Source organism: Cavia porcellus, unplaced genomic scaffold (assembly GCF_034190915.1).
Source record: "Cavia porcellus strain 051 isolate PalLab524CR breed Dunkin Hartley unplaced genomic scaffold, mCavPor4.1 scaffold_11, whole genome shotgun sequence".
NCBI lineage: Eukaryota > Metazoa > Chordata > Mammalia > Rodentia > Caviidae > Cavia > Cavia porcellus.
In genome coordinates, this window is record NW_026947494.1 from 83,483,400 (window position 1) to 83,508,389 (window position 24,990).

Below are 24,990 nucleotides of genomic sequence, written 5' to 3' on the forward strand. Positions count from 1 at the left end.
ATGTCTTCTATATCCTCTATGATCGATGTATTTCAACCTTTGGAAATAGTGACCAAACTACTCAACACCTCCTTTGAGAGTAGTCTGTCAACCCCATGCTGGCTGTGTTTGTCCTATGACCCCCCGCCCCTTTTTGAGGGATTCATTAAAGTCACTAATGAGTCATCACCTAACAAGGCTAGGTGCGACATGGCACTCCCTCAGATCTTATAGAGAAACACCAAATTAGAAGGAGTAAGTGGTACTTGCATATATCATTCCAGCAACACGGCCCCTGAATACTGTGATCCCACAAGTTCTCATGGCATCACTGGGCCTGGTATTCATATCCTCATAGTAGCCCCAACAAGCCATTGGTGGGCCTGTACTTCAGGATGGTCACCCTGCGTCACCTCAAAAAAGTTCGTTATTGACCAAGATGAAGTTTGTGTATTGACCCAAATTTTACCTAGAATTTATTGGCATCCAGAGGAAGAAGGAAATAGGATCCTCATTTCTACCAACCAACGGGTAAGCAAGAGAAGCCCAGTCCTTCCTATTGTAGCTGGAATTAGTATATTTGTGGCCCTTGGGCTGGGGGCCACCTCCCTGGGAGTCGGTACGTATCAGTACAACTTGTTATCCAAGCAGGTAGGCAAGGGGATGAAACAAATTCATGATGCTATCAAAGCTTTAGAAAGCCCAATTGACTCCCCTAGCAGAAGTGGCCCTTCAAAACATCCGAGGGCTAGACTTCCTATTAGCTGAAAAAGGAGGATTATTCTTAGCTTTGGGGGAACAATGCTGCCTATATGCTAACAAGTCTGGAATAGTAAGACAAAACTTAGCCAAACTCCAGAGGGGCCTTGAAGAAAGGGAAAAGCTAAGACAGGGAACTTCAGGATGGATGGAACAAATGTTCTCCTCGCCATGGGTAACTAGTTTAGTAGTGACCCTAGCTGGCCCCCTTGTCATGATCCTACCACTAGTCACCCTAGGCCCCTGTGTAATCAATAAGCTGACTGCTTATATTAGACAGCAAATGCAGAGCATAAAACTGATGATGATCCATCCACAAGCCTATGAGCTTATTTCCCAAGATCCATAACATTAGGCCAAAGGTTTGGCCTCAGTCACAACTTCAGAGGAGAATGTTATGGGCTAGCTCTAACCAGTGCACCTCCATCCTTTTCTGTATGCGCCGTTTTCAATAGGATTAAGTTTCCATTTCCAGAAAAGACTTAAGTTTCAGCTTTTGTAAATCCCCCCCCAACCCCACTTCCATATGTTTCTGCAAGGTGTGCTGTTTCTGGGAAAATGTTTAACTGCAGAGAGCAATGGAATGTACCAAGAATCCCAGATGTTAATAGGTCAACAGCTTTGCAGTTTTTTAGCTTTAAAAACCCGCCCTTAATCTGTTAGGCACACAGTCTTCCATATTGGCTACTGGAGGCTGCATCACCAGGCCTGGGAATAAAGCCTTTGCTCCAAATTTCTTAATTTCTTGCTTCCTTGGATTTTATTCCAGGGTCTGAGCTATCTCACTAGGACAAGATTTTTTTCTTTCTTTCTTTCTTTTTTTTTTTTTTTTTAATCTTTTTCTTTTTCATCGGTACCAGGGATCGAACTCACGACCACACACTTGCAAGGCAAGCGCTTATGCCACTGAGCTAAATCCCCAGGCCCCTTTTTTCTTTTTGGGACAAGATTTTACTATGTAGTTCAGAATAGTCTTGAACTCATTTTGTAGCCCAAGCTGACCTCACACTCACAGGAATTCTCCTGCCTCAGCCTCCCAAATACTAGGATTATAGGTATGGGCCACCATGCCCAGCTTAAGAGAAGTATTTTTAAAAACAACTTTTTCTTGATATTACGACTGTCAGCATGCCAAACAGAGGTGGATTCAAGAGATTTACTTATCTAGTTGATTAGCCCAGTAAACTAAACAAGCAGCCTACCAAAAGTGGTTGCCCAATTCTCTTTTCAAAGTGGTTTTTTATGTAGGTTTTGCCAAACTTACTCTGCTGTCTTGAGAAGCCGCAAGGCAATCCCATGCAAGGGACAGATGGTAGGGGACTGGCAGAGTCAGCCACTTCCCCTATACCCTCTTGCCAGGACCCTTATCCCTTCTGAAATTCAGTCCTCCTAATTCCTGAACGGAACCATGACAGCTGAACAGGGCTGGAGGCACCCAAGCCTCGACTGAGCAATGACAGCCTCGGGAGGGGAAATGGAAGAAAATGGGCAGGCAGTGGGAACACCCCCAAGATGCCCACACCATTCCCCAAACGTCCTGCACCTTGCTTCCTTTCTGCGTACTTCTCAGACATCACTTCTGTTTCATCCATGTTTACTTTTTATTTCCATGACTCGAGAGGAAAGGAACACACATATGTAACCTGCCTGCATCCAGGACCCTGGCCTGGGGATGTTACAGTCTCCCTAACCAGGTCCTGGTGGCACCTGGGAAGCCCCTGGAGGCTTCTCTGAAACTACACAAGATCTCACCTCCATTTGGAAAGAGCATAACACGCTGACAGGGCCCGACAGGTGCTGATCCTAATTTTCTACCACAGACCCCATGCAGACACCTGGGGAGCAGGGTGGAGGCGGACTGCAGGCAGGGATGCTCCCAGTAGACAGGGGGCCTAGATTTGCTTTTTCAACACCGTGACCTCCCACAGAGGACGTGCACCCCCTGCACACAGTCCTGGGGAGAGACTGGCACTGCTTCTTACCTAGTCTTCCCTGCTTGGACATTAGATGCTATGCATAGTCTTGGTCCTGCCAAGGAACGGGGAGTAGAAACCTTTCAGGAAAGTCAGCACTTAGTGCCTTCCTGAGAGCGGCCTTTTATCTGTTCCTAAAATCCCATTGGAGCCACCGACTTCAGGGAAGAGACCCATCTACTCATCCTCTCCTTTGGAAGGGACCAGGACTTGTTTCTGTCCACTCCTCGCTTTAGGAGCAGCATCTGTAATCTGGAAGAGACACCAGGGACAGAGACTGTGAGGCTGACACAGGATGGACCTGCTCCCTGCCGCCTCCTGCAACATCTCTGTCTGGCTTGCTTCCTCTGCCAATCAGCAGGGTGTCTGAGATTGCCACACAGCTAGAGGAGATAAGGCCTATAAAGATAAGCCATAGTAAATGCTGTTAAAAACCTTCCAGAAAATATTTTTTTAATTCAAAAACACAAAAACCTTCTAGATGTCTGTGTTTCACTTAGAAAAATTCCAAACTCTTCACCATGCTAAGGCGGGGCTTGTGCTAGCATCTGGCTCTCGGGCCCTACCTTTTCACCTCTTCACGTTCCAGCATCTCCCGAGAACCTGTGACCTCCAAAATTGTTCCTGGATCTTTGTTTTCACACTTAATTTTCCTTATAATCCTCCGGACCTTTCCTAGAACCACGCACAGGGCGCTCCCCAGACACCATCTCTCCTTGGCCGTCTGACTGCACATCACCTCACCCCATCTGCTGTGAGCTCAGTCACTTAAAGGTTAGGAAGGCAGGAAATGCGTTTGTCTTGTCAGTGCCCTCCAGCTCCTAGGCTGGGTGCCTAGGACCTTCTGTGTAGCTGCCCCTCTTCTCTGTTGTTTCCAGTCCTGTGGATTTGGTTTCCCATGCAGGGAAGGGTGAGTACAGTATATGAGGTGGGGAGGGAAAGAGAGAGAGACCATAACCGCGTAACTCTGTGTGTGTGGTGCTGGGGAACAAACCCAGGCCCTCACACCTGCTAAGCTACCAATGAGCTACATCCCAGCGTAACTTTTACAGTATTTTGTTATAATTTTCCTGTTTCGTTAACAGTTATGGTTGTTCGTCTCTTTGCTTAAAAACTAACCCTCAGCATCGGTATGCACACATAATGTTATAGGGTTTGGTGCTCTCCGTGGCTTCAGGCCTCTGGTGCGGGGTGTCTTGGAATGTGCTCCCGTGAAGAGGAGGAGACAACTGTCCCCAAATATCTGACAGGTGAGTGATCGTGTCAGTCCAGACCCAGGCCGTGCTATAGACTCACTGCTGTGATTCTGCTCCCCCCCCCCGAGAATCTTCTAGACTCCCAGGTTGTGTCTGTTCATTCCTTAGGCTGCAGCCCATGAGAACTTAAAGCTCTTGATTAGGCCTTCTCCCATGCACCCCGCTTTCTCCCTCACCCAGAGACAGTGACCTTCATTTTCTTTAGTGACAAAGTATTTACTTAAGGGAGGCATCCATTTGTGCCCATTCCTGTCACCTGTGGGTACTAGAGGCAGGTACCCTCCACCTGCACAAGACAGGAATAGGCTGAGGTTGGGAGAACGGTCTGACTCCTTGTTCTTTCTCTCTTGATAGTGGGGACTGAACTCAAGGCCTTTGCTCTGTGCTGCACCCCCAAACTGTTCTTTTTTTTTTTTGAGGCAGAGTTTTGTGAAATCTAAGTTCAACGTGCTTTAAGTGGAGCAGCATAAATAAAGAGAACCTATCGAGGAGAATGTGTGTATTTAAAATTCCTCCCCCTCATTTTCCTCTTCAAATGTATCAGTCCCCACTTCTTCGTAATCCTTCTCCAGGGCAGCCAGGTCCTCCCTGGCCTCGGAAAATTCTCCTTCTTCCATGCCTTCTCCAACGTACCAGTGCACGAAGGCTCGCTTGGCATACATCAGGTCAAACTTATGGTCGAGGCGGGCCCAGGCCTCCGCGATCGCAGTGGTGTTGCTCAGCATGCAGACGGCCCTCTGGACTTTGGCCAGATCCCCTCCTGGCACCACAGTGGGTGGCTGGTAATTGATACCCACCTGGGGAACAGGAAGGAGGAAGAACAACAGAAGAATATGCAAGTCAGCCAAAGGAGAACTGAAGACGGCATGTTTTGGTTTTGGTTTTTAGACAGGGTCTTGCTATGAAGTTCAGGTTGGCTTTGAACTCACTCTGTAGCCTCGGTTGGCCTCAAACTCATGGTAACCCTCCTGTCTCAGCCTCCTGAGTAGATCATAAGTATGTGCCACTATGCCAGGCCAGTGTGGCTTGCTAACAAAGGTGTGGCAGCAAGATACAGCCATGGATGTGGAGGAGGGACACCAAGGTACCACGTGAACCGGAGGAATTAGGAGATTGGGAAAGTGTGAGGGAGGGTAGGGGAGTGCTGGAGAGAAAAGTGAATGAGGTTAGCATACAGATTCAAGGGCAAGGGGTGGGGCATCTAAAAGCTGGAGAGGAAAAGGAGAGCAGGGCCTGTAACAGAAATGTCAGCGGAAAGTAGCAAAAGCACCCATGAAAATGGGCTTGGTACATGAGAGCTTTCCAGTACGTGTTTATCTCTAAAAGGGAAATACCTTCTCATTTGGAGACAAATCAGTTTCTATAACTGAAGTTATCGTGAAGTTTATTCATTCCCAGGTTGTCATCTGAGGTTCCTCATAGTTACATTGCAAATAAATGTAGGGAAAATTTAAAAGGTCACAGGGATATTCCAGAGCAATAAATAAAAAGAAGACTCTCGGGGATGGTGTTACTGTTAATCAGAAACTTTCTCAGAAGAAAAGCAAGAGTCTTTCAAGGACAGTCAGTTAAAGGCCTTGCCTGGACAAGCCAACCTCCCAAGTTCTGACAGCAGGCCAGGGACCTGCTCCGTCCACCACCAAACTCACCATGAGGCTGCTGTCCTAGAACTCCGATTCTCTCCTGACACAGCACAAATCAAAGACAATCCCGAGAATCAGGTAAGTAAAAGAAGTCTAAGATGACAAACTCACAATTTATAGACCCTGAGGAACTACAGTGCTGTCCCAAACTATCACTCCATCCCAGACCATCACATCTTAATTCCTTTTTCTTTTTTTTACCGGTATCAGGGATCGAACTCACAACCACGCTCTTGCAAGACAATTCCTATCTTCTTGAACTCATGGTTTGCACACGCTTTCCTGCTGAGGGAGTGGGTGTGGCCATGCATTGGAAGTGGGCGTGGTCACAAGCTGTTCAGCATAATGACCCTGGGTTTGTGACATACTATCTCCTCTCAGAAACAAAGGGCATCCTGATGGTGGAGATGAAACTGAGATGGGCAAGGGAGAGGGGAAAATGCGATGAGTAGAAAGTTTGCCACGTCTTGTATTTGCTACGTGTGGCCTGGCCACCGTAAGGCTTGAGTTCAGAGCCAGTGCTCCACTTTTCTCAACATTTAATGTCCCTTGATCTGAGTCAAGTTAAGACCAACTGCCCCGGGGAGCATGGCAGAGGAGGGAGTTTAACAGCATGCACTCCCCCGTGTGTGCTTTTCTGAAACGCAAGCCAAGAGGGCAATACCACATTGTTGATCCTTCTGGATGTGACTTCAGACCATCAGCTTACAATGGGGGCCACAGGATGAGGGAGAATCCCTGTATGTCAGTTTCTCCACCTTCCCCACATCTCTCTGTTTTCTTTTTTTTCTCATTTATTTTCCTACTAGCTTTTTAAAACTTCTATTTGGAAAAGAAAAAAAGAACTTCATTGTTTGGAAACAGCTCCTGACTGTTTTTATAAAAATTACTAGAACTGTCATGTAAAATCGGTGTGGTGGAAGAGAGAGAGAAGTTGTGTTAGTTGCTGGGTGGAGAGGTGACATGAGAAAGCTGCGTTCTTTTTCCTCAGAGAACAGCTGCATTCTGGGTAATGGGAATGGAAAATGTCAGGGCTTCATGACCCCCGTGATTTACAATCCTATAACTGCCACAAAAATTTTATTGTTAACCCCAAATTGATTAAAACATAGTTATTTATTCACAATAAATTGAAAGAATACATCTTCTGTTAGAGGAAGGAATCATACCTCTCCAGTAACTTTAATAGCCTGGTTAACGTTAAAAGTAAAATACACGTGGAAGTAGAAAACATCCACTAAAACTACCTTCAGCAAATTGAACTGAATCATAAACAACCTACCCACCCCCAAACATTGTAAGTCAGGTCCCTTCAATACAACAATTACTTTTTAATTCAAGATGTTAACCAATTTAAAATAGCACCAAGTTCATTCATTTCCTAAAATGGCTTAAACAGACTTCAGCAGTTGTGTCTCAACCACAGCTGAATGAAGTCGATGTTATACGTGGTTTAAATCCCTTGCCCCCCATTTTCACAGGATCTTCCCACTGAACTACATCCCCAGCCCTTTTAATTTTTGTGTTTTTGAGACTCACTAAATTGCTGAGTTCCCCGGGCTGGCCATATGAGTTCTGGCCTCAGCCTCCCAGAGTGCTGGGGTTGTAGGCCAGCATCTACACCCAGATTCTCTCTACTTGTGCAACCTTCTGTCCTCAACTCTCACCTTGAAGCCTGTGGGACACCAGTCAACAAACTGGATGGTCCTCTTGGTCTTGATGGCAGCAATAGCAACGTTGACATCCTTGGGCACCACGTCCCCCCGGTAGAGCATGCAGCAGGCCATGTATTTGCCATGTCTTGGGTCACACTTCACCATCTGGCTGTTGGGCTCAAAGCAGGAGCTAGTGATCTCTGCCACGGAGAGCTGCTCGTGGTAAGCCTTCTCCGAAGAGATGATGGGTGCGTAGGTGACCAGTGGGAAGTGGATGCGGGGGTAGGGCACCAGGTTGGTCTGGAACTCAGTGAGGTCCACATTGAGGGCGCCATCAAAGCGGAGCGAGGCGGTGATGGAGGACACGATCTGGCTGATGAGGCGGTTGAGGTTGGTGTAGGTGGGGCGCTCGATGTCCAGGTTCCGGCGGCAGATGTCATAGATGGCCTCGTTGTCCACCATAAAAGCACAATCTGAGTGTTCGAGGGTGGTGTGGGTGGTCAGGATGGAGTTGTAGGGCTCCACCACTGCAGTGGAGACCTGGGGTGCTGGGTAGATAGCAAACTCCAGCTTGGACTTCTTGCCATAATCGAGGGAGAGGCGCTCCATCAGCAGAGACGTAAAGCCTGAGCCAGTGCCACCGCCGAAACTGTGGAAGATCAGGAAGCCTTGCAAGCCAGAGCAAGCATCCGTCTGGGAAGAGCAGGACATGAGAAGAAGTGAGGAAGACAAGTTTCCCAGAGTCCCGCAATGGGACAAACCAGCCAGCCCACTCAGTCTGCCCTGGCCCAACCCTCAACATTTTTATGAGAGTGAAATCAAGCAGCCCCAAAGGAAGAAGGAAACAACAAAGTAGTTGTTTTACTCTTGGGAACCTAAAATATGGGATGGCCAACTGCAGAAGGTCCAAGGCACGTGAAGCTTTCAGCCCAGGAGCTTGGTTAAACCAGCAGCTTCAGAGCCACAGTGGCCCATCACTTTGTCCTTGGGAGTCCCAACCTTGCCCGGTATCCCCGTCTTTGTCAGCTACACATCTCAGTCTAACCTTGGAAGGTGCCTATGGGTACCAATTTCAGAAATGTAAGCAAACTCAGGGAATCTGAGGGTTGATGTTTTTTTTTTTTATTTTACAATAAAATCACCCATCACAACCCAAAAGCACCCATCATAACCAAGAGATCCATAGAATTACAAAATTTTCCCATTGGGTATGATTTATCATGGTTCTGAACTTTTGGGGCACTACAAGATTGCTTTGAGACTAATGGCCCCTGTGACCCCCCTCTAAACAGAAAAAGGAAACTTATGCAAAATTTTGGCATCCTTAGCTCTCAAGTAAAGAACTCCTGGTCAAGCCCACTTTTTCTTCCTATGAGTGAGGAATTGGGAATTTAAGCAAAGTGACGTCGCTCACAGCAAAGCAACCTGGTTCATTCAAATCTTAACTTTGCCACTCCGTAGCTGTGTGACCCACTGTGTGATTAAGTTACTGAGCCACAACGGCCCTCAATTTCTTTATCTGTAAAGTACAGAGAAGAGGCCTCCTTTGTGTGACTTTAAGGATTAGATGAAAGCATGTACGCATTTGACATTTGCAATGGTATTTGTGAGTGCTCAAACATATGAGCAATCTCTTCCTCTCCTTTTTCAAGTTAAATGCTTTGTTATCCATACTTCCAAAAAGCAAAGACCTTAGCCTTCCTTATACCTGGGGTCTTTCGCTGATACTACATAGACTATCAATAGGTATTTATATCTAGGATAGTCCGTGGTGCCCAGGCAAGGGAAAGGGCATTTTCCTTGAATGTTTTTTATAAAACAGGGTCCAAGAGCTGGGTGTGGGTAGCTTAGTGGTGAAGCACGTGCCTAACAGGAACAAGGCCCTGGGTTTAATCCTTAAGAACTATGTTCTATAGCCGGGGTCACGTGACTCTTCCCAGGCGGCTTGCTAGCCTGACTCACTGTTCCCCTGCCCTTGTTGATGCTCACCAGCTTCCGTATGCGGTCCAGCACCAGATCAATGCTCTCCTTGCCCACCGTGTAGTGACCCCGGGCATAGTTGTTAGCTGCATCCTCCTTTCCTGTGATCAGTTGCTCTGGGTGGAAGAGCTGGCGGTAGGTGCCTGCTCGAACCTCGTCTAGCAAGAGAAGAGGCCATTAGATCCTAACACCTGGTTTCTGGAGAGAAGCCTCACTCCCCATTAGGTTACTGTGTGATAAACTTCTGTTTCTCCATGCTTGTGAAACTCCACAGAAGTGACGCACACAACCCTAGAATTCAGTAACATAGGTACAACTAACCAAGCCAGACCCTGGGTCTTAGGTAAACAGTGAAAAACCAGATGCTGGTTTAGTTTTAAAAGTCTTAGATTAGCCAGACGTGGTGGCACAAATCTGTAATCCCAGCATTCTGTGAGAGGCTGAGGTGGAAGGAAGAGTCCGAGTTTGAGCCCAATTTAACAAGATCCTATCTCAAAATAAAAAGGAACAGAACTGTGGCTCAGGGCAAAATCCTAGTTTAAACCCCACTGGTCAAAAAAAAGGTCCACTATCTCTCTTTCCTTCCATCTTGACCACTCAAGGGTTGTTTTGTTTTTTCTTTCGTGTGTAAGTTTAGCTTAATACAAATGATTTAACCCAATTTAATTTTCTGTCAAGTGACCTAAGAACACAGCAAAAGATTCAGAGCGATTTGCCCAGATCTCAGGCCCTCCCAGGAACTGTCTCATCCCCCACCCCCATCTCAAGGCAGCAATAGCGTGTGTCAGGCATTAGACACACACACACACACACACACACACACACACACACACACCGGTGTACATGTGTACATGTGTGTGGGGCTGGGGATAGAACCCAGGATCTATACGAGCTAAGCACATACTCTACCACTGAGTTCCACCCTCAGCCTTTAGGCCTATTTTAGAATTACTTTAAGCAAAGCTACACTCTAGTCTTAGAGGAGTGCAAGCCTTAGAGAGGGTTTCAGTGGAGGTGCAGGGTCCACCCTCCTCTGGAGACCTGCATAGGGCAGACCAAGAACCATCAGCCCCCAACCACATCACCTCTTCCCTTCATGGTTCTCCTCCCCTCCAGGAGGCCATCCAGCATGGGAGGGTGACCTGCACTGTTTACATTTGTATAAAGCAACCAAAGGATGGGGTGCCTGTCATCTGTTGCCCCTGTACCTTCCCTAAGACAAGTCAGAATTCCTGTTTTTTCCTTGTTCCAAAAGAGGTTCAATCTGGAGCTAACTGCAGCGACCCTGGCTGTGACTGTTCCTGCCATCTCACCATTTCCAGGGTAATTTACTTCAAGTTAGACCAGATCCATGAGGACAGACTGCAGCTATAGAATCGGAAACCTCTACTTTGTGAACTGGTGATATCAGGGCTTCTTGTAATTTCTATTACGTGGGTTTTGAAATCCTTTGTATTTAGTAACAAACTTGGCAGCATCGGTCTATCTCAGCAGCCTATTTGCTGCTTGGATTAGCAGCAAATTACAGGCTTTCCCCAAGGTTATGTTTGCTTTCCAGCATTAATACTCTGTATGAAGAAAACAAAAACTGCTCTGGAGACCAGAAAGAACTGACACCAAAGTCACATGCCATGGTCAGTTTCTTTAGGTTCCACAGCCAAAGCTTCTGCAGTGTTCTATCGTTTTCTGAGGAGTGGCTCTTAGCACATACTCACCTACAACTGAAGGTTCCAGGTCTACCATGACAGCTCGGGGCACATGCTTCCCATTGCTTGTCTCACTGAAGAAGGTGGTGAAGGAGTCATCGTCCTTGATCTTGCCCGCCTGAGGGCCAAAGGTGCCATCCGCCTGGATGCCATGCTCCAGGCAGAAGAGCTCCCAGCAGGCATTGCCAATCTGGACTCCAGCTTGACCCACATGCACTGAAATACATTCCCGCTGTGGGGAGAGTGCAGAGTCAAGATCAGAGCCCTTGGCCCCAACACTAGGAGCTCCCATTGGAGGACTTGTCTCTTCCTGTTCTGTTGGGAAGTTCTGTTGGGAAGTTGGACTCACCCCACACCCACACTTGCAGGATACCACCCCTCCAGCCCTGGCGTCCCACACCAGAGGCATTTGAGGTTTCACACTGCAAATGGACCAAGACTTGGCTCCAAATTGCACAGCTGTCCTGTGGCTTGCTCTAAAGGTTGCTTTCCAGGACTAATTCTTTGCACCACAAAAGAAAGGAAAGGGCAACTACAGAGACCAAGGAGGGGCTCTTACTGCACCACTGGACCTTTATACAATGAAGAGTATACAAGGAAGAGTCAAAGATGACATCAAAAAAGAGAGGCCATCAGATAACAACTACGAATGTTCAAGTAAACGGCACAAGTGCCTGCCTGGCAAGCATGAGGTTGTGAGTTTGATCTCCGGTACCCTCCTACCAAAAATAGAATGCATGAGTAAATAAAGGGCTTTAGTTAATCATAATGTATTAACCTCAACTCATTAACTGTAACAAATGAAAAAAATATTGGAAGACAGTAATAAGAATAACAGTTGTTGGCTATATGGAAATCCTCTTCATTATTTTTAGAAATTTTCTATATATTTAGCACTGTTGTAAAAATAAATTCCATTTTAAAATTTAAAAAAGATAACATCAGAAACTATCCTTAACAATACAAGAGGTAAAAGAAAAGAAAAGAAACTATCCTTAAATCTACAGTGCTGGGCGGGGTGTATACGGCTGTCATGCTAGTACTCAGGAGGTTGAGGCAAGAGAATTGCTGAAAGTTTGAGACCAGCCTGGTGACGTAGTGAGTTCAGTGGTAGCTTAAACTATACAGTAAGACCCCTGTCTCGAAAAACAAACAAAAATCCACTACAGACACACACACAGGGACAACACTCTCATTCACACCCATTCGGTGACTGAGACACCACACACACACACACGTACTCAGAACATCACTGAGCAGAACAACATTCAGGGGAGAATATGCTGTGGAGGCAGGTATCACAGGTGTCATTACCGCTGTAAGAAGGAACCACCACACCAGGGTTAAGGAAAGGCTGGGGTATAAGTTATGCCCTTCCCCAGTGCAGAGAAACTGGAAGATTCTTTCCAGAGCTGCTGCTCTCTGCTTCCTGCCTTTGTCAGCCAAATGTTAAATAAAGTTAACCTTTAGAGTGTCCTTATCTCTGTGTTACTCTCATGGGAAGCAACATTACCTGATTGGTCCCAGTACTAATACCTTTAGATGTGCATGCATGTGTGTGCATGCGCATGCGTGCACATGTGTGTGTGTGCACGTGTGCTGTGTGAATAGAAACCTACCGTGAAGTTCTGCTGGACACGCCCCACACCCACACCTTGACTGTGGGGAAACAGCAGCCCACATAAGGTGCCCTATGCCTGCCAGAGCCCGGCAGGGAAGCATGTGCCCAGCCTGTGGGTTTCTATTCTTACCCATGACCTGACTTGGCATCTTCCAGCTCTGGGTTCTCCAAGCCAGCAACAGAGCCTCCAGAGAGCAGGGCTGGGCATGAAGCCCACACAGAGCCCGAGTCCGAGTCTTTGGGCATAGGGAGCACAGCAAGCATGCTGAGCACACATCTCCAGGGATCCGAGACATCGGGACCCACCGCTTAACTGTTCAGTTTGCCAGGTTAGTCTTCTCTCCGCTTGTTGAGCTGCCTGGACCCAGGGAAAGCTGTGCTCACAAGGCAGCCCCTGCCCCAGGGCCAATCTGCCTTCTCCACTCTCTCACTTCCTGTGCTGTGTGAACCTGACTGAGTTACCTCCCCTCCCCTCATCTGAGAACAACCAGTTGACCATAATTTGTCATCCTAATTTGTCATCATTGTCATTTTGATACTACCTTGCAGCTCCTTTTTCCACCTGTAACAAGCACGGGTAAAAGGTTCCCATGCCATGCACTTACTGTGTTGTTGCGGGGCTGGTTTTCTACCCCATCTAAGGACTCAACTCAGAACTAAGAAAAGTGCATTCTACATCCAGTAGCCAACCACAAAGAAGAGGGTGTCTGTTGAGACCACATCCCCTAGCCAGCAAGCAGGTGAGGCTTCCCAGAGAGACATCTAAAATTCGGGGGACACTAGGCGGGCCTGGAAGCTTGATCCCATGTGTCCTCTTCCTCAGTGACAATGTCCTTTGTGGCCCGGACCCTCCATCTGCTGAGCCCTGGGCTCCTCACCACCCTCCAGCCCCATCTAGGGCACTGCTGGTCCCCGGTCTGACCTCCCTGTTGGACACCCGGGGTCTTTCCAGAGATGATTCAGAGTTACTTCAGGAAGATCAAAGATCGTAAGCAAAAAAGTAAAGAATATCACGAACTGAAACCACCAACAAATGATAGCAATGTTTTTCAGCCCTTTTTATGCCTCCTTTAATCTCATACTAAAAAATACCCATCTTCACAATCATGTGCCTTCAAAATTTCTGTCTCTGTCTCTCTCACATACATACACACATTTAAGGAAGAACTGTCTTTCCTGTTAAACTAATTCATAAGAGTATTTGGAGATATTTAAATTTAAAACTCAGAAATGACTGATTGGTTCATAGGTTCTCCCATTAGCCAATCAGGAGAAAAGGATGGTCTCTCAGTAACATTCCCACTCTGTTCTCTTTGGAGATATGTAGGTCTCCAGATGTGGTACAAGGAACTTACAGATAAGCCTAGAACATGGCACAGTGTCAGACAACGAGTAAGTCAATTTCAAGAGGCTTTCACTGCCAAACATGAAGATCAATAAGAAACAGTAACTGTAACCCCAGTGCTCTGGGGGGCTGAGGCAGGAGGATCTTAAGTTCGCTCCCAGCCTGGCCAACTTACCAATTTAGCAGTCTCTGTCACAGAAATTAAAAAGGGTTAGCGATACAGCTCTAGGCAAAGGCTTGGGTTCAATCCCAGCAATACAAAGGCAGGAGAAGGAGGAGGGGGAGGAGCAGCCTAGGAGGCAGCGAGATGGTAAATTACTTCCCTACATGTGCAAGGCCCTGGGTCCCATCAGGGACCAGGAGGAGGAGGGGGAAGGAGGAGGAGAAGAAAGAGGAGAAGGAAGAGGAGAACTTAATACCACTAAGAGTGACACAATCAGTCATTAAAGCGCTCCTGATGTGCTGCAGTGTGACACACAGAATGCTACCTACAAAACCTTAATCCACTAAATGCTTCAGATTTTTACTTCTGTTTCACAGAAAACACAGGGGCAGGGATGGGGTGGGTACAAATTATGTGACATGAAAAAGCACAATAAACCAAATGAGACATTCTACAGGACAACTGATCCAATCTTTTAATCCATGAAAAATAAAATAGGAGGGATTGCCCCATAATGAAAACTTAAAATGGATAACAACTGTATATATTATGTGGGCTTTGAATTCTAGTTTGAATAATTTGAAGGACATATACAGAAATGGATTAATTTTGTTAAGCATGATAAAGTATGAGAATGTACTTGTATTTTAGATTTGTATCTAAAATATTTAGGAGTCAAAATACAATATCTATACTTTGCTTATGCTTTTTTGCATGGATAAGGATAGAATCCAGGGCCTTGCACACATAGGCAAATGCTCTACCATTAAATATATCCCCTACCCTACTTAAAATAACAAATACAATAGGTAAGTAAATATGGCCCACAAAAATGTATTACAGCTAGATGTGGAATTATATTTGTTTTCCTGGAGACTTGAAAGTTTTAATACTAAAAAGCAAAATACACCTCCTGGTAGGGTGCCATAGCTCAGCTCTGGAACGTTCCCCAAAGGCCCATGTGCTAAAGGCTTGGTCCTTTTAAAGGTGGCACAATTGGAAAGTGGTGGGACTTTCAAAATGTGGGATCTGGCAGGAGGTCTCTCATAAGCATGCGCACTCCCCCAGCCCAGAGGCTGTGGGGTGCAGGTCTCCTCCTCCTCCTCCTCCTCCTCCTCCTCCTCCTCCTCCTCCTCCTCCTCCTCCTCCTCCTCCTCTCCCCTGCTCCCTGGATGAGAGGGGCTCTGCACTGCTACACAGTCCCACCATGATGTGCTTCCTTACTGCCCAGTGGTGAAGCCCAGGCCCAAAAGCAACAGGGTCCACTGAACAGAGACGGAAATCTCCAAACCCATGAGGCCCAATAAATCTTTCCACTTGACTAGCAGACTATCTCAGGTTTTGTTCCAATAACAGAAAGCTGACCAGTACACAAGCAGCCCAAAGCTCCTCCACGGAGCTCCTCTGGCTCAGGCACTGGGCAACCTGCTCCAGCTGTGGTCTGCTCCTCCTGCCTGCAAGGTCTACAAGATAACTGTGAGCAGACTGGTGCCACTGGGAGACCAATCCTCAGGCCCAAGAGAGTTCACCCATCTATTGTCATTGAGATATGTTAGCTCAGAATATTTGGGATGAAGGACTGTTTCCACAGGGCTCTTCATTGTTTTATAAATGAAAATGCCTAAGGCTCAGGGAGGTAAAGGAAACTTGCCAGAGTTTACAGCTCTGCAGCAGAAGAGCCTGGATCCGGCCTGGCTTCAAACCCATTCTGAATTCTTTCCTTTGCCTTCCTTGACTCCTGCCTCACCTGCACTCTGAATTCCCAGGCCCTGGGGTTGCCCACGTCCACATCAAGCCTGAGAACCGGCAGCAAGACCAAGATTACAGACAAGAGTTCCAGGTTGGAGAGAAAAAGAACAGATCAGGGCAGCCTCTTTGAAAATGGGTCATCCTTCTCTGGTAGAACCAGGCATCTATTTCTCAGAACCAGTGTGGGGGGAGCAGGGTAAACTGACCCAGCAGAGGATATTTAAGTCATATGTTTGCTCTGAACTCGGATTTCAGGTTCCCCTCTTTAGCCAATCAGAGCACTTGCTTTATCTTCCAAACTATTTCTCTCTCACTTGCATATGCAGTTCTATTTTGAATCTGGGCTTACAGAGATACCCTTGAGTCTCCTGTTCTCTTGGGTTCCTAAGCAGTTGGGCAGTATCTCTGCTCAACAATCCAAGGAGTAGAGGCAGTGAGATGGAGAGACCTAGGAGTCCTCTTCCAGAAAAGTGCGGCAACCCCTCAACGTACCTGGTGCTGGGACACCACTTGCTCTCTTCGTCCTAGCAACAGCAACGTCCTAGCAACGAGTTTCCTGTGGCACTACATGGAAGAAGGCATTGAAAGGGGGAGGGTGGGGGCGGGGACTGGGGATTTAGCTCAGCGGCATGAGCACCTGCCTTGCAAGTGTGTGGTCGTGAGTCCCTTGGTACCCATAAAAAAGACAAAAAAAAAAAAAGAGGGGGGAGGGCTGACCCCTACTCCTCCAAGTCCTGAGTTAAATTTCACTTCTCTAGGCAGGAAGTCTGGACATTTGCAGACCAGCATAAGTTCCCTGCTCTGTGCTCTTCCTCACCACCACCGTGTTCCCCATACCATATTGTAGTTGGAATCGTCCGTGGAAGAGTAGCTGAGTCCTCAGCACCCAGCACTGTGTGGATGCTGCCAGGGCTCAGTAGCATGAGAAGTTAGAATAAAGCTCTTGCCTGCCTCACAGCCCGTTAGCCAGGAGAGCAGCCAGTGCCTGGGCAATGCACAGACCAAGTGTAAGTGAGTGCAAAGATGGAAAAGGTAACTCCTGGCCTGGTTTCCTCAAAAAGGAATATTCACAGGGACCCTGAAGAATTTGGACATGCCAGGATGACCGGGGGCAGGGGCACTGTAGGCAGGAAAAGGAGCCATGGAACAGAGGCAGGAGACTTGAGGGCAGGTCCTAAGCTTGTCTGGAAAATGGTCCCACGCAGGACAGAGTGGATGGGACACCTGTGCTCCCTAGGACTAACCCGATGGAGGGGAGACCAGATATTCTGGAGCCTAAGCTAAAAAGAAAACCGTCGAATTGCAAGACTTTTAGAATTCTACTTCAAGAACGCCTTATGCCAACCCTACTTAAAATATTTCTTTCTGCTTTAATGTTTTATTTCCTTTCGCTTTATTCTTAGAGGGCTAAACTGAACTAATCACTATCCTCAGTAGATGGAGGCTTTGAGGCTTTAAAAATCATTTCAAAGTATCACAAGACAGCAAGACTGGCAGGTTATCTAGGAAAGGAACAGACACAGGCTGGCAGTATGTGAAAGCCCGAGCCCAGCTCACAGGCCTGAGCACGTGTGTGCTCAACCTCCATACAGCTGCTCTCCGGAAGCCCATTATTACACTGAATCATTTCTAGATGTCAAGCTGGAATAATACATCACATATATTTTAGGATGTAGGTCAGGGATGGCAAGCGAAAAGCAGACCCACAATGTTCCGGAGGCTAATTAAAGTAAGGACAAATGTGATTCATGAAGGACTGAATTATCTCTGCTCACAACCTCCCCAACGACAGTGTATTTGGAAGCGCTCAGAACAAAGAATAGAGAGCAAAGCAGAAGCGACCTAAATTAACATCCTTGGTGGCTGGGGGAGGCAGCACCGCAGTCAGGACAGCATAGGGCTGACTTGCAATGGCTTTAGGAGTGACAGGGTGGGTGTCTGACAGCACAATTGACCTGATGATGTCAAAAGGCTCCTGCGCTTTCTTTGACCTTGGGGACTAGTGCAGGCAACAGTCCAGTTTTATAATGATGCACACTCTGCCCGCTACATTTTCCCATTCCTTTCCATGCCTCACTGTCTGGGAGTAGTGTTAAAAGGGAGACACTGACATGGGAAACGACAATCACAACAGGGCAAAAGCCACAGATACTGCTGTCCGGCCCTTGGTGACCCAAGGGAGGAGGAGCAGTCAGTCCACTTCATCCCACTGAGATGCCACTTCCTCCCGCCTACCGCCTGTCCTTGGCCTTCCAGGCACCAGCTAATTTCTCCTCCAATTTAATTTTTAACTCTTCGCCTTTTCCCAAGGTCACTCAAGAGCACCCTCAGAAGAGACACAGATGTGGCACTCAAACGCCCACCCTCCAGCCTGGCAGAGAATTGACCCCAGCCTAGAAACTTCCTATCAAACATCCCCAGTTGCTTCTCAGCTACCCCGAAGCTTTGCCCAGAGCCAGTGCCTGTTAATCAGGGCTCCTGTACTCAGAAGTAGGATCCAAGGACCTCGGGGGAGACCTCTGGATGATGTGAAGGAAGGATACAGGAGTCTGAGGTCAGACTATGCTGTGTCCAGTCAGGCCTACCCACAGGGCACCTGTGGTAGAGGACCACAGGGCAGTGCCTACTCCACCCCCCAGCACCCCTGCCCTCCAACCACCCATTTTTGCTGGAAGACAGAATCTGTATTGCCATTTGGTGCCAGTCTCCATAAGAACTCACCTGGTACTCCCTGGCACAAAGCAATGGAATTAAGCAAGCTGAGTTGTAGACGCTCCTACCTCCTACAGACCACAGAAACTCCCTCTGTGCCCAAGCATCATTGACCTGGCCTGGATTCTCCAGGATATTTTCCCAAAAAGGTGCCATGCTTCCCAGGAGAGCTGCTTACTAGAGGGACACAGGGAAGTAGATGGGATGCTAGTTACAGAAATAGCCAGCTGATCTGATCACTGAGAAGAGGGCTTGGAATGAGGGAGTTTAAGTAAACCTTCTTACAAGCCGTGTAACTTGAGGCTCCAGTCTGGACACGCTGAAGGGTGCTGGTGGCATGTAACAAGTCACCTGGGAGGTGAAAGACAATTCACACAGGCAATCACTAGCTGCTCAGGAACCAGAGGACTGCATTTCAAATGTGCATGGGGATTAGAGATATATTCCTTACCCAAAGCCTACAGAAATGCCAAATCTAATTCTCCTTACCATCAAGGAGGCTTCCCATTCCCACAGGGAAAGGGGAGTCTGGGGACAGCTGCTTGAACTCTAACCATGGAGGAAGTAATGACTTTCTGGGACGCGGGGTGGGATTCTTGGGTTCAACCTTTACAGATGCACTTTTAGCCTTTTAGGAACCAGGTTGGGGCTGGCATGGTAGTTCAGTGGTAGGGCACTTGCCTAGCATTCCTGAGGCCCTAAGTTCTATCTCTAGCATCAAACGATAAGAAATGAAACAAAGGAGTTTTAAATTTTGTTTTCTATGAGTGGGAAGTATTTACTAATTAAAACAGTTCTGTGCCCATAAGAAAATTTTCTCAATAAAGTCTACTGTACAAAAGTCAGTGTTTAAAATAAAGATATTTCATTTTCAAAATATTCAACCATTGAGTTTTCAAAATTCTTAAGTACACTTCAAAGTTCTTTTCATCGGTACCAGGGATCAAACTCATGACTACCTGCTTGCAAGGCAGGTGCTTATGCCGCTGAGCTAAATCCCCAGTCCCCATTTCAAAGTTCTTAAGCATGCTTAGGGTAAGGTATCACTGTTTAGGTTTTCGACTTATCAGGTATTTTCAACAACTAGCCACCTGAACACACACTGACGTTTGTGAAAGTGACAGATCCTGTCTGCCTCCAAACTGTTAGTTTCCTTAGGCTTCACCCTGAGAATCACTGTGATGTTTGGATCAAAGTTGAAACATGCAAAGGGAAGCCTTTTGAAAACTATGACTTATAACAATTATAAATTATTAGCTAATAGCTATAAACATATATGTGTACATTAATTTATTTATGGAGAGCTCCCTGAGACTGGGCCCGAGGAGCACTGAGTTGCACATTAAGACATTTTTATTTTGAAACAGGATCTTCCTAAGTTGCCTGAGCTATTCTTGAGCTTTCCATTTTTTAAAAAAAAAATTTTCACTAGCACGTGTTTGCACTCCATAGTGATTGCACTCATCGTGGGAAGTTGGTACTTGTACATAACATATATTAATGTTTTAGGGCCTCTTCCATGCCTCTACCGTCCTCCTCCTCCCAAGACTTGGTCTCAAATTTTCAGTTCTCTTGCTTCGGCCTCCCAAGCAACCGGAATTACAAGTGTGTGCCATGGTACCTGATAGTATAAATACTAAATTTTAGTGCAAATAGTTTAGGATTTGTCTCAAAATAATGGAAGGAGGATAAATGGAGCGAGGCTGGTTTCTTTTGGTAGTTCTTGAAATTGGATGAGGTGTATATAATATTTGTACCATTTGTTCTTTTTTTTTTGTACAGAGTATCGAACTCATGACCTCATGCTTGCCAGGCAGGTGCTTATGCTGCTGAGCTAAATCCCATTTGTTCTTGTACACGTTTGAAATTTCTATATAATAAGTCAAAAATAATAAAGTCTATGTGAAGCCTTGGACTGTGAAGTGTAATCTCTCTTCACTTTGCAGAACAGAACCAGTCCAGAGAGTTCTTAAAGTCAAACAACTAGCTACAGACAGAGCTAGGAGCCAAAACTCTGCACTCTTATCTCTGGGCACCTTCCATGCCCCAGAGCAGGGCCTCGGTGGGAACGAGTCTCTCCCACCCCCCACCTCTCAACCCCCTCCACTGCTCCCCACATTCCCCAAATCTTCAAGTTTCCCGGGAGCTGGGGAGCGCTGCAGGGGGGGAGGGCGTTGAACAGACCGGACGCTGAAGTGGGGGAGCTGGGGACAGAGCCAGGAGGGCCTGGGCGGGTTCCCAAAGCCCGGGGGGGGGGGGGGGAGGCGCTCACCGGCGCGCCCTGTCCCTGACACTCGGAGCCCGGGCTCTGGGAGAAGCCGAGCTCGGTCCACGGACGCGCTTATCCCGACCCCTCTCCACCCTTCACCTTTCCGGCCCACTCGGGAGAGGGTCCTCGGTTTCGGGGTATCCAGGGAAGGGGATGGAGCTGAATTTGAGCCACCCTGGGCTCCGCGGGAGGAGGAGTTTCGCAGAAGAAACCGCTTTGAGGGGCCCCGAGCAAGCAGCGCGGCTGCCAGCGCAGACGCACGCGGAGGGGCCACCGGGAGCGGAGGTCCCCGGCCTGCGGGAGGGACAGGGACGCTTCTGAGTGCCAGAGACCTCCTGACCGCCTGGCTTTGACCACTGACAAAGCGGGAAGCTGGTCGGGTGCAGGCGTCTGGAAGTGAGGGCACCCGGAGAGCACAGCCAAGCTGGAGTTGAGGGTGCAGAGAATCCAAACGATGGACTCGGACCGAACAGAGAGCAACCCCAACGTGGGGGCGACCGTGAGACCCTAAATCCCTTGTTACACTGATTGCGTTTGGGGACTTGACTACACCCAGCCCCCCAGAAGCCTCAGCCCCCCAGGAGCCCCAGCCCAGACCACCTGTCCGGAATCCCTGTGTTCCCTCTCCCGCCCCACTCTGGTCCCCAAGCTGCCCATCTGGAGGTTCCCCAGAATGTTACTCCTGCACCGGGTTCCCGCGTCTCTCCTCCCCTCATCTGTGCGTTTATTTCTCCCTTAGGTCCCTTTAAGGGGCGACTTGCTCTTGGACTCCACTTTTCCCATGCGATAAAGCGTACTTGGTACCCAGCGTCTCCACCCAGGCGCACCCCTGCCCCTGCCCCGACACCCCGCGAGCTTCCAGCGCTGCAGTCTAAAGCATTGACCGGCCCCACCGCGCGGCCCCCAAGGCTCACCATCCCTGCCGCTGCCCTCGCCCGCTGCCCGCTCCTGGGCCTGTCTCCCCGACTGCTCCAGACACCGCCTCTTGCGCTACTGTGACTCGCCGGGGCGGGAGGGGGCTGGGGACACACACGCCTGGCCAGCGGCTGCCCGGCTGCATCACAGTGCCCAGGAGGGGAGGGACCTGGCCGAGTCACAATGGCACTTCCCCCGCCCACCAGCGCTGGCACTGGGGGCCAGCTGCCGCCTGCCCGGCTCCGCGGACTGGACCTGCTCCCCGAGTCCCATGCAAGCTGAGAATTGCACAGTTGCGGTTCCCTGGCGCCCTGAGGGGAAACCAGTCCTATTAACAAGATGCAAAGCGTGCTTTCTGCTAAGACCAGCTAAAAACTTCCACGGGGCAAACATTCTAGGAAGCACTCCCCCCCCACACACACACACACTCTGAACGGTCACTCTCTTCCTTTCCTGCAGGACACGGGCTCAGAGGGCTCAGTGGGAGGCTGCTCCTATTGAGTGTGTGCTGGGAGAGATCCCTGCACTTCTGCTGGAAGCCGGCCTCACTCCTCCCAGTGCCCACTGTTGCTGGAGATTCCAGTGAGGGACATACAGAAAGCAGGTACCCAGCAGGTGCTAAATGTGTATCTGTTCCTGTTTTTACTACTCTACCACAGTACCTCCCCCTCCACTACTTCCAGATCTCTCTCTTAGCTGCATCCCTACTGGACACCTTTCTCTGTTAAGTCTCAAAGGTGCCCATGTCATCTCCCCTTTGCACAGTTCCAGCGGCCTCTGTGCACAGTAGCTGGACCTCCTTTTTTACAGACGGTGGTGAAAGGCCAGGAAATCCTTTAATGGGCCTCTGGTTTGAGAGGAGTGGGGAGAAGTAGGCGAGGCATCTGTAAGAACACTTTACACACTTTTAGATGCTGGTCATATTATCAGGCCTCCAATTTCTCCACCATGATAAAGGGTGTAACCCAGCTCCTCTCCTCTCTCATTTTTCTCAGGCTACTGATCATCAACCACCAGCTGCTCAAACCAGATGTGGTGACTCCATAAAGGATCGTGGACTGGTATTAAGAAAGACATTGGGGTTAAATGAGGTCATAAGGGTGGGGCCTCGATCCAACAGAACTAGTGAACTTGTAGACACCAGGAGTGTGATCCCATTGAGCAAAGCCCTGCCTGAAGCTCGGTCTTAGACTTTTAACCTCCAGAACCATGAGAAAATAAATGTGTGTTGTTTACATTGCCCAGTCCATGGTATTTAGCTATGGAAAGCATAGCAGACTAAGACAGTGACCTTAGAAAAACTGTGCAGTTCTTTTTAGTTATAGCATATATCTTGAAATTACTTGACTTGGGATACTGCAGATCTATTGATACTTCCCCCACCCACCACCCTACGCTTTCCTCCTGAGTAGAACTTTAGAAAGACAAAAGGATTATTTTATTCCCTATGATGTGGGCAACAGGGTGTCTGTACATTGGTCAAACATTTTTTGTGGGTGTGTCTGCAAAGGAGTTGCTGAATGGGACTAACATTTGAATCAGGAAACAGCATTCATAGATCACTGCCCTCAATGTGAACGAGTCTCATCCAATCAAGTGAAGAACCGAACAAAACAAAAAGTTTGATTAATAGAGCGCGATCAGTAGTTCCAAGACGAAGCTCAGGGTCTCCTCAGGTGCTGGCTGTGAGAAACTCACTGAGAGCAGGATGAACGGAAGTTTCATTCGCGTTCTGCGAAGCGTATAGCCACATAAATTGCTGCTGACTCTCTGGGTGAAGAAGGGAAGGCTGGTGTGGGTCTGATTCCGTGGTGAGAACTACAAACAAGGTTTCCCTATGAAGCAGGGCTTCCTTGACTCATGGCTAAGTTTGCTTGCTGCTCAGCAAGGGGCATTCCTGTTACAGACCAAGGAGAACCTCAGAGAGAAAGCGTAAATCTGTCTGAAGTTGCACTGCCAATCTGAGCGTTCTCAACTTTATTATGAAAAAAGGAAAAAGAGATATTCCTGGGTTGACTGATACTACTGTGCCTCGGCGCCTGGGGCCCAAAAAACAGAATCCATACACTTTTATGGTGTCTGCCAGTGAGTTTGTAGAAAGCCCTTAAACAAGGAAGGTAACAAACGCAGGACTAAAGCCTCAAGACTCAGTGCCTCGCTACTCGACGCGTCCTTCAACACAAATACCGCGGTCTTACTGCGCTGAAAAAGCACACACGTAAAACAAGGAAGAAGCTACAGAATACGCTGCACTTCTGGCTGAGAGAACGAAGGAAGCCAAAGAAAAACACCAGGAACAAATTGCCTGGAGATGCAGGCTTTCCTCTCTGAGAGCTGCCTCTTCCAAGTCTGAGTCCAGTCAAAAATGAAGTGCTTACGTGAGAAATAAATTAGATCTGACCTAAAAAAAAATTAGGGACCTCTGCCTGCCTGGCTGTCTAAGCCAGGACTCCTGTCTCCTGCATTTGGGTGGGAATTTACACCATCAGCTCTCCTGAATCTCCTTTCTTCCAGCTGCAAATCTTTGGACTTCTCAGTTCCCATAATTACATGAGCCAATTCCTCATAATAAATCTTTTTATGGCTGGCAGTGTAGCTCAGTGCTACTGCACTTCCCTAGCATGTGCAAGGCCCTGGGTTCAATCTTCAAAACTGTAAAAATAAAAATAAATTTATTTTGATCTACGTGTACTTCCCCCCCAAAAAAGACTGGGTTTTATGTTAATTTTTGCTCCAAAAGAGGCTAAGCCTTATTTTCAAGGGCTGTCTTATTCTTTTATGGATAGCAGTCTACATCTATTCACATATAAAAATCCACACTTATTCAAAGATAGTCATCTCCTTTTCTTCTTTGCGCCGGGGATCGAACTCATGACCTCACACTTGCCAAAAAGTGCTTACTCTGCTGAGCTAACTCCCCAGCCTTTTTGTTTTGTTTTGTTTTGAGACAGGGTCTTGCTATATAGTTCAGGCTGGCCTTGAACTCACTATGTAGCCAAGGTTGGTCTCAGTCTTGTGGTGATCCTCCTGTCTCAGTCTCCCAAGTGCTGGGTTACAGGTGTGTACCACCACACCTGGCTCATCTTCTTCTACAACGTCACTGTAACTCTCCAAACACTGAATTCCAGTCTAAATTTCTTTTGATTCCACTTCCTGCCACTGGCCCCAATCTCTCATGTCAAGCAGCAGAGCTGTTCTTGAATGGGCACTTCTTGTCTGGCCCACTGGTAGTGTGTTGGCGACACAGCCTTGGTGGTTTCATATC

General features: G+C 47.8%; 1 protein-coding gene and 1 pseudogene across 2 annotated transcripts; one reads left to right on the forward strand and one right to left on the reverse strand.

Moving 5' to 3' along the window:
• Positions 1–4,451: 4,451 nt before the first annotated feature.
• Tuba8 (tubulin alpha 8) lies at positions 4,452–21,885 on the reverse strand. Of its 2 annotated transcripts, XM_013156461.3 has the most exons (6): positions 21,725–21,831; positions 18,827–18,892; positions 10,961–11,183; positions 9,255–9,403; positions 7,278–7,958; positions 4,452–4,764 (listed from the first exon to the last, which is right to left on the reverse strand). In XM_013156461.3, the coding sequence occupies exons 1-6, from the start codon at positions 21,725–21,727 to the stop codon at positions 4,471–4,473; spliced, it is 1,416 nt and encodes a 471-aa protein (XP_013011915.1). In that variant the 5' UTR covers positions 21,728–21,831; the 3' UTR covers positions 4,452–4,470. The 2 variants fall into 2 exon arrangements, with proteins under 2 accessions (XP_013011915.1, XP_003461817.2); XM_003461769.5 differs by lacking the exon at positions 18,827–18,892 and having other exon boundaries at positions 21,725–21,885.
• A 23-nt stretch (positions 21,886–21,908) lies between these two features.
• On the forward strand, positions 21,909–24,530 carry LOC100728470 (small ribosomal subunit protein eS6-like; annotated as a pseudogene).
• Positions 24,531–24,990: the final 460 nt, after the last annotated feature.